At 42.8% G+C, this 17481-nt stretch overlaps 1 protein-coding gene across 2 annotated transcripts in view; it reads left to right on the top strand.

Annotated features, from left to right (window-relative positions):
- The window catches only part of xrra1 (X-ray radiation resistance associated 1), a 102728-nt gene that overhangs the window by 49234 nt on the left and 36013 nt on the right, over nt 1-17481 (top strand). For both annotated transcript variants that reach the window (XM_072576728.1, XM_072576729.1), the window contains 6 exons: nt 158-303; nt 521-625; nt 4437-4723; nt 9678-9730; nt 12004-12129; nt 15253-15343. In XM_072576728.1, the coding sequence (XP_072432829.1) occupies nt 158-303; nt 521-625; nt 4437-4723; nt 9678-9730; nt 12004-12129; nt 15253-15343 (808 nt within the window). The remainder of the gene's footprint in view (nt 1-157; nt 304-520; nt 626-4436; nt 4724-9677; nt 9731-12003; nt 12130-15252; nt 15344-17481) is intronic.

Below are 17481 nucleotides of genomic sequence, written 5' to 3'. Positions count from 1 at the left end.
CCTTTCATTTACTACAGTTTAAAGATAGATATCCAAATTCTTAGAAACTAAAGATATAGTCCAAAAACATCATAATCTTGTAAACCTCACAATTGTAACACAATAAAGATTGTTTGTTCTTCTCCTTGTAACTTTAAATTTGTCTCACATGCTTCAGGTGCTGAATCTGTCCTATAACAAACTATCTAACACAGATATTCTGACACTGGGAATCATTCCTCATCTCAAAGTTCTCCACTTGACTGGCAATAATCTGGACTCACTTCCCCCAGATTTGACAATATCCTATGATGTCTTGGATCGGTATGTATGCTGAGAAAGGTTAAGTGGTAAAATGGGTTGTGTGGGGTGTCTTTAAATGGTGGTGTTCAAATTATGCAAGGTTTTGATAGTTTAGATAAAGGGAAATATTGAAGATCATAAATGTGGTCTGATGTGTACAACGTTCACTGATGATTTCTTGTGTGTGTGTGTGCGTGCCACTGAGCCACCTTGCTGCTTGGCTTTTTAATTTTACCAGGTTTGAGGACCCTTTGCTGAGGTTTTCTGCACTTGAGGTTCTGATGTTGGACGATAACAGATTATCTGACCCGTGTGTGTTTTCAAGTCTGGCTAATCTTCACAGGTAAGGTTCATCATTGCATCAGTAGTAAAGTCCCTTCCTTCTATCTTGCATAACATTATGGTTCCAATATGCACCATACCTTGATGGTAGAGTGCAGGTAGCAGGCTTTATTCACAAATGGTGATAGATTAATGCTAAGTGAGAGATTATAGGTTAGATTCGCTACAGTGCGGAAACAGGTCCTTCGGCCCAACCAGTCCACACCGACCCTCTGAAGAGTAACCCACCCAGACCCATTTCCATATGACTAATGCACCTAGCACTATGGGCAATTTCGCATGGCCAATCCACCTAACCTGCACATCTTTGGACTGTGGGAGGAAACTGGAGCATCCGGAGGAAACCCACGCAAACACAGGGAGAATGTGCAAACTCCACACAGACAGTCGTCCAAGGCTGGAATCAAACCTGGGACGCTGGTGCTGTGAGGCAGCAGTGCTAACAACTGAGCCACCTCGCCACCTGGCTTTTCAATTTTACCAGACTGAAATTTAATGCTTCGTTGCCTCCAGAGGCAAGTTCAAGGGCCAAATGGGTTGAGGGAGGGTAATTCATATAATTGGGTGGAAGGGTGCAGAATGAAAATCCTCCTGCCTTCCCGCCTATCTCTGAAGAAATCCAGAGGGGAAGGGGAGTCTCAAACACAGCCATCCTATCCAGATAGGAGTTGTACCCTGCAGGACACCATTTAAGTGCCACATCTCACCACCACTAAACTTCTTGCCACTGGGCAAAATGCACACAACTCTCTATGATAAAGACGGTGGGGGGGTGTCAAGGGAGCCGGCATCAGAAAAAATGACTTTGCAATCCCCACCATCCAACTGTCCCTCTTTCTGCAACCCTATCAGTTCCAATTTACCTATTTCTGGAACCTCTATTGGCCCAAATGCAAATTAGATTAGGTTAGATTACTTACAGTGTGGAAACAGGCCCTTCGGCCCAACAAGTCCACACCGCCCCGCCGAAGCGCAACCCACCCATACCCCTACATCTACCCCTTACCTAACACTACGGGCAATTTTAGCATGGCCAATTCACCTGACCTGCATATCTTTGGACTGTGGGAGGAAACCGGAGCACCCGGAGGAAACCCACGCAGTCCCAGCAGTGGCCAACATGTCTGATGGTAATGCCAATCTCTAATTGCTCAGAAGCTGCCATGATCTCCACCCTGCACCCTTTTGTTTTCTGAAGCAGAGTAATCATAAAGTTACTACTCTCCACACCAGATGGTCCTGTGATTTTTTTTTTGGAGCTGGAGGCATTAGCAGGAGATGGGGGAATTTCCTGCTGCCAGGAAGGCACATCGTTCCATCAGGGCTCCCAGAGATTGAATCTGGGGGCTGCCACCAGATTTTGTTGCAGAGCTTAAGCCCTTCATTGTGCACCTTAAATTTCTGCAGGTTCGCTAACTTGTGGAAACCATGCTCCTTTATGCAACTAGCTTTGTCTACTTCAATCACACAAGATAAATATTATGTTTCAGGAAGGATAGGGTTTGAAGTGTTTAACAATGACAAGAGTTTTATAGGGAGATGTTCACTGGGTAAGGCAGCAAGCTAGAGTAAAATAGCTGATGATGTCATAATGACATCATGTGATTAGACTGTTAAAGTGACAATCCAACATATTTACATAAATACATAACAGTAAGATCTCATGATTGGTCTCTTCCTGAATCCTTTGAGGACAATTTGTACAAATAAGTTACCTTCCTAAATGTCCCCTCAATAACTATAGGTAACTGAACCCTCTGTCTACGTTTGTTACACTAGCATAAACTAAACTATAATCGCTCATGGTCAATATTATCCCTGTTCCTCATTTGCATGCATTAGCACTCGAACTGAACAAGTACTGAGCGTTTTATCAGTTAATACTAGAGGTAACCTGCTAGGCACTTAACGCCTACGTGAAAATGATACCTTTAGTTCACTGTTCCAAATAACTTTCTGACCTCCTTAAAAAAAAATTACCTTTACAGAACTGTCACTACACATGTATTTCACCTTTACTTTAAAATACAAATTCCCAGATGTTAATAATATATGCCTTGATCACAATGTATAGTGGTTCTCGCAATTATTCTTGGGAATGCCAGTGTCCTGTAAAATAACTGTTCCCTATGACTCGCTGATTTCTGTCCTTTACCTCTGTTTTTATCTTCCTCCTCCTTCAGCCTCAGTTTTGTTAACCAGCCTTTTTCTGCTACTTTGTCAAAAGTTTTCTTCAATCCATTGAGGCAAAATCCATTGCTTTCCCTTTATCGACCTTCTCTATTACAACATCAAACATTCAATTAGATTTATCAAGCATGATCTTTTTCAAGAGTATATCATCTTTTCTCCTGTGTGCTGTCATCGTGTGAATTGAGAACATCAGTTTAAAGTTAGAGGGGAAGGAATAAAAGGGAAACCTGAAGGGCAACATTTTTACACAGAGGGTGGTATGCAAGTGGAATGTGCTGCCAACAAAAGTGGTTCAGACGGATAGATTAACAACTTTTAAAAGGCATTTGGACAAATCCATGGATAGGAAAGGTTGGGAAGGATTTGGGCCAAGTGCAGGGAAATGGGATTAGTGTGGATGGACATTTTGGTCAGTATGGACCAGTTTGGGCTGAAGGGTCTATCTCTTTTCTGTAGGACTCTATGACTCTATGTTTAACTTAGAAAGCAGATGAATGCTGCCTGACCCACTGTGATCTCCAACATTTGTTTTTTTTCTGTACGGATTCCAGTATCTGCAGTAATTTGTTCCTTCATCAATAGTTTACATGTCTTGTTCAGAGGGAAATGCATTATTCATTGGGTGAATAGGAAAGGACAATGTTCCTGGAGAGAGAACAGGGATGTGTTTTGAGGATTAATGGTAGTCTATCAAAATATGTGTAGAGTAGGGTTTGCGGAGGTGAGGGTGGTGATGAGTAGGTGTGGGTATTACTTTTAATTGTTGCTTCCTGTTCTTAAAAAGTAAGAACAGGTCAATTTTAAAATGGCATCAGAAAACTAAATCCAATATGGTTTGTGTGACAAAAAATCTTGGTAATGTAGATTTGATTTACTTTCTCCAGAACCAGAGGACAGGACCTGTGCCTGAGGAGAATGAACTGTAGAAAGCAGTGAGTGAATGATGAATCATTCAAATTAAAATTATATATATTTATTTCAAAAAATAACATTTTGGAACATGGCATATGAGTAAGTTGAGGTGGAGTGAGTGTCCAATGCATGTCAATGGTTCACAAACTCTCCTCCTTTGGGATTTTCCTCACCTCACCTGGATCTGTTGTAGACTCATTGATAAGAGATTGATATCTGTAGTTTGGCAGCAACTCCTTTTATCATTGTGTCAAGTGACCATTTGATTGCAGAAAGAGCAGCAAACTTTTTTTTATCATCCAGTAAATCCTGTATCCAAAGAGAGGGGTTCACAGAGAGATTAATCAAACCAATCCTTTTCTTCAACACTCCAATGGGCAAGTTCCAAAAGATCCCCACTCACCTCGTCCTGTACATCCTCACAAGCAAGAGGTGAGTTAATAATAGGAAAATGAAAAATGGAGGTCTTTCTGTTCCATGGTACCAATCCTCATTATGCATGAAATCAAAAAATGGTAATTTAAGGGATTTTTCATCATCTTATCATTGACTTATCTTACCTTCAATGTTGACCTGCACTGTAGGTCTGAACATTTCACCTTTGGTTTCTCAATAAGATTGTCACCTGCCCCTCCCATCCCCCAACCTCATGCTCTAATATACCTGTAATATCGTACCTTACCAGTGTTTTTTTTCAATGTTAATAGCTTAAAATACTTAAATCTCGACAAGAACAATTTCACTGGGGTGCCCTACCTGCAGCAGATGGCATTCTCACTGCTGGAGAGGACTGAAGATGATCCACTTTGCCGATCCATCATCAACCAATTCAAACAGCCCATTCAATGTCCAAAAGGGGAGAAAATGGAGGCCATTGAGTTTGAATCTGATGTCGAAACCAGCAGAGAAAAGCTAAAAGTAACTGAAACAGAGGAGGAAACAATGGAAGAGATAGGAGAGAAGATAAAAGTGTGGCAAAATGATTTTACTGATGGTGGGTGTATTTTATGATTTGTTTCTCATCCTCTCCCCTCAATATATGATCACAGATGATTGGTGCCTTCTCATAGCAAAGTGATCCTGGAAGAGAAGGAATGTCAGGGACGATTACACAATGGGAGGTTAGTCCACCTGCCCTTACCAAAGTCCATGATGTGCACTTTCTAACGCTGAACAGTGGACAAGGGTCAGGGTTGTCCAATATCCTGCAACAACACTCAAGGTGTTTGACATCATCTAGGACATGCTATCCACCCCTGGCTACAATCTGGCTGCAATGTGTACAAATCACAGAATGCATTGCAACAGCTCACCAAAGCTGCTGTGATGGAAGTCAAGGTCTTGGTGAACAGGACAGTTGGTGCATGGGAGCACAACTACTGCCAAGACCCTTTCAAGTAACTTACCATGACGACTTGGACATGTATTACTCCTTCTTTCATTGTCCTGGAGTCATACAATTATACAGCATGGAAACACATCCTCAGTCTAACACGTCCATGCTGATCAGACATCCCAATCTGACCTCATTCCATTTGCCAGCATTTGGCCCATACTCCTTCGTATTCATATAACCATCCAGATGTCTTTTAAATGACATAGTTGTACCCGCCTCCACCACCTCCTCTGGCAGCTCGTTCCATACACGCAGCTGAGCTCATGATTGAACTACATCTTTACCACACAGGACAGGCAATGAAATAACAACATGTAAAAGCTATATCTGAACAATAAATTTGACAGGTACCAGAGCATTAAACACTGATCCAACATCCTGGATACAATCTTATTCTCTGTCCCATTGTGGGTTAAGTGGTGGTGTAGAACACAGAGGGCCTTTAATTTAGCAGAACTATGGCATTGGGTCTCCACTGGCTCTTGGCCTCCATCTAGATTCAGACAGTGGTGGGAAGATCTATGTATTATCATTACCATTTCCACTCCCAGCATAAGCACCTCAATGCCACTGGTATGAATAGAACAGCAGGCTAGATGCTCACCGTGTGTGGAGGCAGACATCTAAACAAGTTTGGTATTCCTTTCAGATTTCTGAGGATAGGAGGATTGCCCATCATTCAACAGCACTCAATGCCTGATTGAGGGATCCAATAGCAGGAAGGTTTGTTTATGGGAGCGGGGGTGCAGTTTCCATGTTGAGAGTCAACCCCCTGCCTTTGCTGCAAACCCCATCCATGACCTCCAATGAATCCTACCCCACAAAAGGAACTGTAACCCTATAAACTGTTATTCGTGGAGCCTGGGATGCAGTGATGATCCTATGTCTCTGGTAGATGGCACACTATCTATAGTAAGCAGCTACTAGTGACAAAGTCATTCATTGAAACTGCAAAACTAGTTGCTTTTGGCAGGCAGGGTATCTGTCCCTAGCGCTTTTAATACCAGTAATTGCCTGTCCACTCTTTGAGGGGAATATGATCTAGCAGACCTTCCTGAAAAGAGGGCACATGGGACGTTGGATGTGGTATCTGCACAAGGTTCTGCAATTTGAGTTCAATACCATAGGGCCCATTTATAAAGCCCTCGTATAACCACTGAAACATCGAATTGCAAAGTATTTTAGATCCTGGTCCTCTACCTTCCATTTCCCCTTCTCTTCCAGTGACAAAAGGGCTTCCAGCCATCACAAGCCTCATCCTACCATTTTCGTCAACTACAATTACAAAAGTACAAGACAGCATAGATTCAAGGCTGAGGGAGTGCTGCAACGTGACGGTATCAGTACTGAGGTAGTGCGGCGCTGTCAGAGTGTCGGTGCTGAGGAAGTGCTGCACTGATGTAGTGTCAGTACTAAGAGAGTTGGCACCATCGGAAGGTCAGTACTGAGGGTGTGTGGAGCTGTCTGAGGGACAGCACCGAGCAAGCGTCACACTGTCGGAGGGTCAGCGCTGACGGAGCACCACACTGTCGGAGGATCAGTGCTGAGCGAGTGCCACACTGTCGGAGGGTCAGTGCTGAGGGAGTGGACGCTGTCAGACGGTCAGTACTGAGGGAGTGCCACACTGTCAGAGCGTCACTGCTGAGGGAGTTCCGCACTGTTGGAGGGACGGTTCTGAGGGAGTGCTGCACCATCAGATGGTCAGTACTGAGAGAGTGCCACACTGTCAAAGGGTCACTGCTCAGGGAGTGCCACACAGTCAGAGGGCCAGTACTGAGAGAGTGCCACACTGTGAGACGGTCAGTACTGAGGGACAGCCACACTGTCACAGGGTCAGTACTGAGAGAATGCCACACTGTCAGAGAGTCACTACTGAGGGAGTGCCACACTGTCGGAGGGTCAGTACTGAGGGAGTGCTGCACTGTAGGAGGTTCAATACTGAGGAAGTGCCACACTGTCAGAGAACATTGTCAGAGGATCATTGCTGAGGGAGTGTCACAATTTCAGGATCAGTACTGAGGGAGTGCCACACTGTCACGGGGTCAGTACTGAGGGAGTGCCACACTGTTGGAAGGTGCTGCACTGTTGGAGGGTCAGTACTGAGGGAGTGAGGAGTTGTCTGAGGGTCAGCAGAACAGCCCTCCAGTCTTGGTAACATCCTTGTAAATCTTTTTTGCATCCTTCCTATAGCAGGACAACCAGAATTATATGCAGTACTCCCAATGTGCCGTTACCGATGTTTTGTACAGCCATAAACACATCACAATTATCTAAATTAAACTCCATCTGCCATTCTTCAGCCTACTTGTTCAAGATCCCGTTGTACTCCTGGATAACCTTCTTCACTGTCCACTATGCCACCAATTGTGATGTAATTCGCAAACTTACTGACGATGCCTCCTATATTCTAATCCAAATCATTAATATAAATGACAAACAACAATGGACCCAGCACCAATCCTTGCAGATTGCTGGTCACAGGCCTCCAGTCTGAACAACTCTCTACCACCATCTTCTGTCTCCTATTGTCAAGCCAATTTGTATCCATATGGCTCGTTCTCCCTCGATCCAAGTGCTCTAACCTTATTAACTAGTGTACCATGAGGAACCTTGCCGAAGCCCTTGCAAAGTCCATTTGGACAATGTCTAAACACTCTGCCTTCATCTATCTGCTTGGTCGCTTCTTCAAAAAACTCAATCAAATCTATGAGACACAATTTCCCACGCACAAAGCCACGCTGACTATCCCTAATCAGCCCTTACCTTTCCAAATGCACGTAGATCCTGTCTCTCAGATTCCCTTCCAACAACTTTCCCACCACTGACATCAGGCTCACTAGTCCATGGTAGCCTGGCTTTCCTTGCAGTCTTTCTTAAATAATTGCACAACAATAACCACCCTCCAGTCTTCCGGCACCTCACCCATGATGTTGATGACACAAATATCTCTGTTAGGGACATAACAATCTCTTCCCTGGCTTCCGACAATGACCTGGGATACTCTTGATCAGGTCCTGGGATTTATCTACCTTTGTGCTTTAAGTTGTCCAGCACCACCTCTTCTGTAATGTGGACTGTTTTTAAGACATCACTATTTATTACCCTGAGTTCCCTAGCTTGCAAGTCTTTCTCCATAGTAAATACTGATGCGAAGTATTCATTTAGGATCTCACTTATCACCTGTACGAGTGCAGCTCCAACAACAATCAAGAAGCTTGACACCATTCAGGACAAATCAACCCCCTTAATTGGTACCACGTCCACAAACACCCACTTCTTGTACCATGATGTGGAGTAACACAATGTGTACCATCTGCAAGATGCATTGCAAAATTAGGTAGCATCTGTACATTCCCCTTTAAGCCAGTCACCATCCTGACTTCGAAATATACTGCTATTCCTTCAGTGTCTCTGAGTCAAAATCCTGGGAATTCCCTCCCTAAGGGCATTGTGGGTCAACCTGCAGCAGGTGGACTGCAGCTGTTCAAGAAGGCAGCTCACCACCACCTTCTCAAAGTGGAACTAGGGATGGGCAATAGATACTGGTGCAGGAAGTGACGCTCACATCCTATGACTGAATTTTTTTAAAAAGTGAGCTGGTCATTGGTGAGAACTTGTAATGTCTTTTTGAATTTCTGTATTATTTTGAGGACAGTTCAAAAAATGATACTTCATTAGCTGCTTTTATGAAGTTGAAGGTGAGTGCAGTACCTTTAAGAGAGAGTGAAAGCTGTTTTGCACTGAGAGCTTGTAGGTACCTGTAATGTAACTAGCAGTCTCAGAGTGTACTGGAAAATTGAAAATATGTAACATTTGGTTGTGAAACAAAGACCCGGGTTTTGGGTGCTGTTTTCACAACAGTTCAAATTTAACCAATCAGTTTAAATTATGCCCGAGGATACTAACACCCAATCGAATTTGAATTTAGTGTTTTGACAACATCAGACTAATGAGACTATCTGAGGTTTAGGGTATAAAGAAGCTGGCATTTTGAGAGTTAGAGAGAGCGACCAACTGCCATTGCTAGAGTAACTGCCAGCAAACCACTCTCTATCAAAAGTACCTTTTTCATATGAAACATCTTTGCAGCAAAACACCAAAGGCAACCCAGGGAGATCTACACCCAGAGGAAGGAGGACACTGGAGGTGACTGCCGCTATCTGGTTCTGAAAATGAAATTGATGTCATTTTAATCTGGGTGGTTATTGGAACAGTATGTTGTGATAGAGTTGGAGGTAGATAGCAAACCTGTAAGAGAAAGGAGGCTTAGAATTGTAAATAGTTGTTGTTTAATGTTCACTTCTAGAGTTAAAGAATAAATTGATTTTTTTCTTTAAATTGTGGAAGTTGGATGTTTTTCATACTTTAACAGATGACAAGGCACGGTGAGCTTTTTTGGGTGTTTGGTTTAATTAGCAGAAGGGTTCACCGCTGTGTCGTAACACTGTAAAGTGCTTTTTTGACAAAATGAGTTTGTGAAATGTGATTCTGTGTTTCTTTCAGTCTAACTGTGCTTTTAAAAGCTTATTCATGCTCTCTGCATTTCCTTTAGTAACCTCCACTAACCATGGCTTGGAATCAAATATTCCCTTTCCCACTATGCAGGTAAGGTAGCCTGAGGGGGTGGGGGGGGGGGAGGGGGGGTGGGGGGGGGAGGGGGCAGGGCATGTTGTACTGTGGTTTTTATTTCTTAAGAATGGCTGTGGTAACTACATATTTTGGCACTCCCAAGGACTGCAGCAGATCAAGAAAGCAGCTTACCACCACATCTGCATGGATTCATATAAAAGAAACTCCCACTAGGAATCGGGCTTTGTAGGATGCAATTTCCTGAAGTGTGCTCCCCTCAGGAGTTTAATTTACACAATCATGCCCCCAATATTATAATCTTTCCAGGCAAAATGGGTGTAAACTTCATCACCTGCAAGTTCTCTCAAAGCCATTCAATATTCTGACATGGAGATATATTGCTGTTCCCTCACTGTCGAGTGGATTAAAATCCTAGAACTCCCTGCCTAATGCCATTGCAGGTTGACCTACAACACACTGGACTACAGCAGTTCAAGAAGGCAGCTCACCATCTTCTTAAGGGTAACCAGGCTTGGGCAATGAATACTGGCCTGGCCAGCATCACCCACATCCCATGAACAAAACAAGCTGTGGACATCAGCAACAGCTCATGTGCAGAGAGTGTTTAACATTTAGAGATCCTGCTGTCTCAAATCATTGGAAGTGGCGTATTTGTTCTTGGGCCACTTAAGGCGACTGATGCTCTGGTGATAATGAACTGGTTCAGATTGCAGAGCGTTTTTCAAATCAGCATCAACAATCATCACTTTAAAAAAATATTATCAGCTCTTTATTGTATTACTGTTTGGAGAACCTTGCTATGCACACACAGGCTTATGTTATAGCCGTGACTGCACTTCATTGACAGTACAGTATTCCTTGACCTTCTGAAGTTGTAGAAGGTGCTATAGGAATGCAAATCTTCTTTTACAGGCTGGGCTACTGTGAAACTGCAAACACAGGCAGATGCCTGGCATCGAGAAGGCCATTTCGTCCATTGTGTCTGCGTTAGCATATAAAGAGCTGCCTGCCCTATTCCCACTTTCTGTTTTGGATTCCAGAATCTGCAGTTTTTTTGTCTCTATTCCCACTTTGCAGCATGCTCGATAACCCTGTAGATTATGACATTTTAGATTATCCAAATTTTCTCTTAATGCAATGAGAGTTTCTATCCTACCACACTTTCTGAGGTCCAGACCCCTACCAAGTGATCAAATTACTCCACAATTTTCCCCAATTCTTCGACCAAGTCCCCTGTTTTTGCCCTTTCACTTAGTAGAAACATATTCTATCTTCTCACTCTCTGTTCCGGCCTGTTATAATTGTACACATCCCAATTAAATCTCCCTTCAGCCTCTTCTGTTTTATAGATACCGATCTTAGCCTACTCAGCCTTTCCTCATCAGTAAAATTCTCCATTCCTGACAACACCAAATCTTCTGTGTGCTCTCCCTGGTGTACAACCTTCTGTATTCCAATGGTGAGGACTGTACACAGTAGAACAACCCACTTTGGAAAGTGTGCTCATGTTTGAGCTCCACTGGGGCCATCACAAAAGATAAAGATTTAATCAAAGTACTCAAAGTCCCCAATTTACCTGTCTGATGGACATGGGATAACAGAAACACAGACTAGGTTTCTGTATTTAACAAGATGCTACTATTTGTAACGTAGAAATCAATTCTAACTGCAGGAAAGCAAAAATATAAATCATCAACATCACTGTACTAGATAAAACTCTAACCCCCTTCTTAAACCCTTAGACATACATACAAAGTGACATAAACAAACAAACAAATACAGATGCAGGAAAAAATTGCAGGGGAGACACAGTTCAAAGACACTTTTGTTCTTCAATTTCCTTATTTCAGATGCATTTACTATTTGTGGAAGGCACAGGGCAATTGGCACACTAATTGTGAAGTCATTAAGTCTTACTGTGTAGAGGCAACAACTTGCAGCAAATGTGGGTGAAAATATCTAGATGTCTTCCAGACTTGGTTATTTCACTGCAAACAGAGTCTATATTGTAAGCACATAAGTTATTCCTCTGCCCAGGAACCAATCAGTGAGTTGCGATCACTCTGAAAAAGAGTCATATTAGATTCAAAACATTGACTCTGTTTCTGTCTCCAAACATTCTATCAGATTGCTGAATTTCTCCAGAACGTTTTGCTTTTATTTCAAATTTCCAGCATCTGCATTTTGCTTTTATTGTGATAATAGTAATGATTGAAGTAGTGTATTATGTTCATTTTTAAGATGTTTGAACAAAATTAAATTATCCTCTTCCCATTCCTTTGTTTCAGGGGCAAGCTAGTTTGGAAGAATTGCTGGAGCCTCGCAAAATAAAACCAATGTGTTTTCTGAAACAGAAGAATGAGTTTCTCCCTCCATTCTCAGAGCTGAGACACCTCAGCCTTGCAAGAAATAAGGTAATGCCTAGATTCCATTTGAGTCACTCTCATTCACCTTTTGTCCTTTAATTTTTCCCTAAATTACCTGATTGCATACATGAGGATTGATGGCAAGAATTACAGTCAAATCCCTGATTCTATCCCTGGTAAGCTGCTACAGACAAACAATGCTCAGAGTGATTGTATCAGAATAATCCTGGACATTTGTTTGAGATCCAGATTTGTTCTGATTTACAGTGCAGCTGTTTCAGTTCCATGTGACCTTTTCCAGTTTGGAGAGTTAGTGGATCATTGGTATAAGGATCAACATGTACAGTCAGTTGCTGAATTATGAATTTGTTCACTGACAACTGGAAAAGATAAAAAGACGCGCGCACACACACGCAGACACTTTGACATATGGGCGCTGCATTTAGAGACACAGAAGATAGTTGGAGGAGGAGGCCTTTTGGCCCTTCGAGCCTGCTCCACCATTCATCACAATCATGGCTGATTGTCCAACTCAATAGCCTAATCCTGCTTTCTCCCCATAACCTTTGATCCCATTCATCTCAAATGCCATATCTAGCCACCTCTTGAATACATTTGATGTTTTGGCATCAACTGCTTTCTGTGGTAATGAGTTCCACAGGATCACCACTCTTTGGGTGAAGAAATGTCTCCTCACCTCCATCCTAAATGGTCTACCCCAAATCCTCAAACTGTAACTCCAGGTTATGGACACACCCACCATCGGGAACACCCTCTCTGCATCTACCCTGTCTAGTCCTGTTAGAATTTCATAAGTCTTTATAAGAGTTCCCCCCTCACTTGTCTGCGCTCCCACAAAAACAATCCTAACTTGTACTATGTAATTAAATATATAAAAGTATAATATTCTGGGGATTCTTCAAGAGCTCACATCCAGTCCTCTGGTCCTAGCTGGTGTAAGCATTGAAGTTAGGAGCGTACCTGAGGAATTTTTTTGATATGTAGTTAGGAATGAGTAATAAATGCTTGCCTAACCAATATGTGTACATCCCACGAACAAATAAACAAAATGAATATAGTTAATTCAAAGTTTGGTAGAAGATTTGTAGCTCGGGTGCTCATTGTTGTGGTTCTGTTCGCCGAGCTGGGAATTTGTCTTGCAAACGTTTCGTCCCCTGTCTAGGTGACATCGTCAGTGCTTGGGAGCCTCCTGTGAAGCGCTTCTCTGCTGTTTCCTCCGGCATTTATAGTGGCCTGTCTCTGCCGCTTCCGGTTGTCAGTTCCAGCTGTCCACTGTAGTGGCCGGTATATTGGGTCCAGGTCGATGTGTTTGTCGATAGAGTCTGTGGATGAGTGCCTTGCCTCTAGGAATTCCCTGGCTGTTCTCTGTTTGGCTTGCCCTATAATGCTAGTGTTGTCCCAGTCGAATTCATGTTGCTTGTCATCTGTGTGTGTGGCTACTAAGGATAGCTGGTCATGTCGTTTCGTGGCTAGTTGGTGTTCGTGTATACGGATGGACTCCCATGCAAGGACTGCAGAAAACACTACATCGGACAAACAGAAAGACAGTTAACGATCCGTATACACGAACACCAACTAGCCACGAAACGACACGACCAGCTATCCTTCGTAGCCACACACACAGATGACAAGCAACATGAATTCGACTGGGACAACACTACCATTATAGGGCAAGCCAAACAGAGAACAGCCAGGGAATTCCTAGAGGCAAGGCACTCATCCACAGACTCTATCGACAAACACATCGACCTGGACCCAATATACCGGCCACTACAGTGGACAGCTGGAACTGACAACCGGAAGCGGCAGAGACAGGCCACTATAAATGCCGGAAGAAACAGCACAGAAGCACTTCACAGGAGGCTCCCAAGCACTGACGATGTCACCTAGACAGGGGACAAAACGTTTGCAAGACAAATTCCCAGCTCGGCAAACAGAACCACAACAATGAATATAGTTAAAAATCACACAACACTAGGTAATAGTCCAACAGGTTTATTTGGTGGTACTAGTTTTTGAAGCGCTGCTCCTTCACCAGGTGGTTGTGGAGCTGAATCATACAATACAGACTCATACGGTTCTGCTCCACAACCACCTGGTGAAGGGGCAGCACTTTGAAAACTAGTGCCACCAAATAAACCTGTTGGACTATAACCTGGTGTTGTGTGATTTTTAACTTTGTTCACCCCAGTCCAACACCAACACCTCCGAAAAGTGAATATAGAAACCTATATCTCATACAGACTGTGAAAGGGGATTTGTTTTATTACCTCATTGACCTGATATATTCTAGAATTAGCCAGATATTTCAATCTCCCTAACCCTTCAAATAGGAGAGTAGTTTTCTGCCAAAAATTATGGAGGTATAAAAGTGAGTTCCATCTCCAAAACCTCTTTGTTCTGTTTTTGAATTCAATTGTAATGGGACAGGAAAAGAATGTGAACTGTTGCAGTTTATGAATCTGTGGAATGAGTATTTCAGTGAGCAAGTGGTCAACCCGCAAAACCAGTTCTCTATTTATTATTTCATAGAACATAGAAAAGTACAGCACAGACCCTTAGGCCCACACTGTTGTGCCGAGACTTAATCAGAATGTAAAATATAGTAACTTAACCTATGCACCCCTCAACTCTCTGCTATCCATGTGCATGTCGAGCAGTCACTTAAATGTCCCTGATGACTTTGCTTCCACCACCTCAACTAGCAAAGCATTCCATGCATTCATAGATTGGATGTCATTTGTTTCCCATTCTTTAATTGAACTAAGGGGTATTGCTGGGCTATTTCAGAGGGCAGTTAATCTGGGACTGTGCAGTTCTAATCTGGTGAAATTAACACTGCATCACTACCTCCCACAGTTGAACAGCTCTTTCAAAGACCAAGCACAGGAATGATGGGCCAAATGGACTCTTTCCATTCTGTGAAGCAGCTTTAGTTCCCAACCTTACTCTGTTGCTAATCTGAGCCAGGAAGATGTCAGGATGGGGAAGACCTTAATGTGATAATCCTATAGATTTCAGATTCAGGGTATTTTCCTCATGCATGGCTGGGACTTGGACATGACTGGGGCAGTGCCAGGTGGAAAAGTATATGGAAAAGCTGCACTTTACAAATGCCTTTTATTTTTGCTGATGTGTTTTCTGTTGCAGATAACGGATGATGAGGAACTGCTAGCTGTTTGTCTCTTTCCGGCACTCAACAAACTGACCATCTACAAAAATCCTGTTGCCTCGTACTCCGGTACTGCATCTTGTTGCTGCAGCCATTTATCCTCTTGAGTTAATGGAATCTTCATATAAATGGACAGCAAGTACCACCAAATGAGATTTCAATCCTTACCTTTGACTATAGACAAGCTGTTTATTTCTTAGAAATTGTAGCACTATTGTTGGGGATGGAAATAAATTATGCAGTGCAATTTAGAAGTAATGCGCCACACACAAGCCTTAAGTATGGACTGGTTTACTCGTGAGCTCACGGGGAGAGACAAGTCGACCGAATGATCACAAGTCACTCGGATGAGATACAGAGAGTTGTGTGATTATAAAGGTTAAAATCGTTTAAAAATTAGCAAACTGTCAATTTGCAAGATAATAAGCAAGCTAGGCACCTTGCCCAGTCATTAGCTTCAGTCAAGTAATGTCTGCACAGTGTTGGTTAGTAGCTGATAAGCAGGTGTTGGTATATAATAGGTCCTTGCAAAGAGAAGAATAGCCCCATGCAAGACTAAAATTTGTTTATCAGATAACAGTACAGCTGCAAGGCTAGACATGGGAAACACAGGCTTTTAGTAAGCAGGCACTAAGATGAGATTCAAAATGGTTTTCAGGCTTTTAATATGTGACAAAATGGATGTCACAAATCTAATAATTCTCCCACAGCTATCAACCACACAGCAACCACACAATCATTGACACCCTACATTTAAATCATTGTTATGGAAAGGAAGAGAATAAATGTCAAGTTTTGTAGAACTCCACTGGAAATTAACTTCCAGTCATAAAAGCATTCATCAACCATTGCACATTGCTTCCAGTCACTGAGCCAATTTTGGATTCAGCTTGTCATTTGACCTTGGATACTATAGACTTTTATGTTCTGGTCCATGCTGGTGTTGATACTCAACATGAGCCTCCTCTCAATCTCTTTCTCTCACTCCTTCTGTTCCTTTCTCCCTCATATTCCCTTCACCTCAACTACACCCTGTGGTCAACAAGTTCCACATTCTCACTGCGCTCTGAGGAAAGAAGTTTCTCCTGAAATTTCAGTTGGATTTATTAGAGACTGTCTTATATTATTGGCTCTATTTTTATATTTTCTAACTTCCCTGTCATTGCACATCTTTGGAAAAGGTGGGACTTGAACCCAGGCCTCCTGGCTCAGAAGAAGGGACACTATCACTGCCCCACAAGAACCCACCACCCCCACCCCCCTCCAATGGCTGTAGTCTTGGATTCACATGTATTACATAAATTACTAAACTTTCAAAAGAAATTGATTGGCAATAAGGGATGTCCTGAATTAAGTTCCACTTTGAAGCGTGTGTACATATTTGATGCTGATGGTTCACAATACAGTACTGAATGAGGGAGTGTTACACTGTTAGGTGGACAGTCTATTTTACATTCCATGGAATGTGATCATCACTGGCAAGGCCATAATTTGTTGATCATCTCTAATTGCCCTTGGCAGTGACCAGACCAAGTAAGAACAGCAGATTCCCTGGCTAAAGTTTCTTGCCGGTGAATCAGATGGGATTTTACTAATGGTAAAGTTTCGTGGTCACCATTACTCGGACTGATTTGGAGGTGCCGGTGTTGGACTGGGGTGAACAAAGTTAAAAATCACACAACTCCAGGTTATAGTCCAACAGGGTGGCACGGTGGCTCAGTGGTTAGCACTGTTGCCTCACGGTGCCAGAGACCCGGGTTCAATTCCTGCCTCAGGCGACTGACAGTGTGAAGTTTGCACATTCTCCCTGTGTCTGTGTGGGTTTCCTCTGGGTGCTCTGGTTTCCTTCCACAGTCCAAAAATGTGCAGGTGAGGTGAATTGGCCATGCTAAATTGCCCGTAGTGTTAGGTGAAGGGGTAAAATGTAGGGGTATGGGTGGGTTGCGCTTTGGCGGGTTGGTGTGGACTTGTTGGGCCGAAGGGCCTGTTTCCACACTGTAAGTAATCTAATCTAATCTAAGGTTTATTTGGAAGCATTAGTTTTCGGAGCACTGCTCCTTCATCAGGTAGCTGTGGAGCAGGATCATAAGACACAGAATTGCAGTGTCACAGAATGAAATATTAAACAAATTTAGCTTAAGTCTTTCATCTTTTAGATTGATCATGTTTGTTTTGGTTCCTTCATATGTAAATCCCAGAACTTTCAA

Source organism: Chiloscyllium punctatum, chromosome 9, assembly GCF_047496795.1.
Source record: "Chiloscyllium punctatum isolate Juve2018m chromosome 9, sChiPun1.3, whole genome shotgun sequence".
Lineage (NCBI taxonomy): Eukaryota > Metazoa > Chordata > Chondrichthyes > Orectolobiformes > Hemiscylliidae > Chiloscyllium > Chiloscyllium punctatum.
Note: the sequence above shows the minus strand (reverse complement) of the source record. Positions and strands in the feature narration are given on the sequence as shown.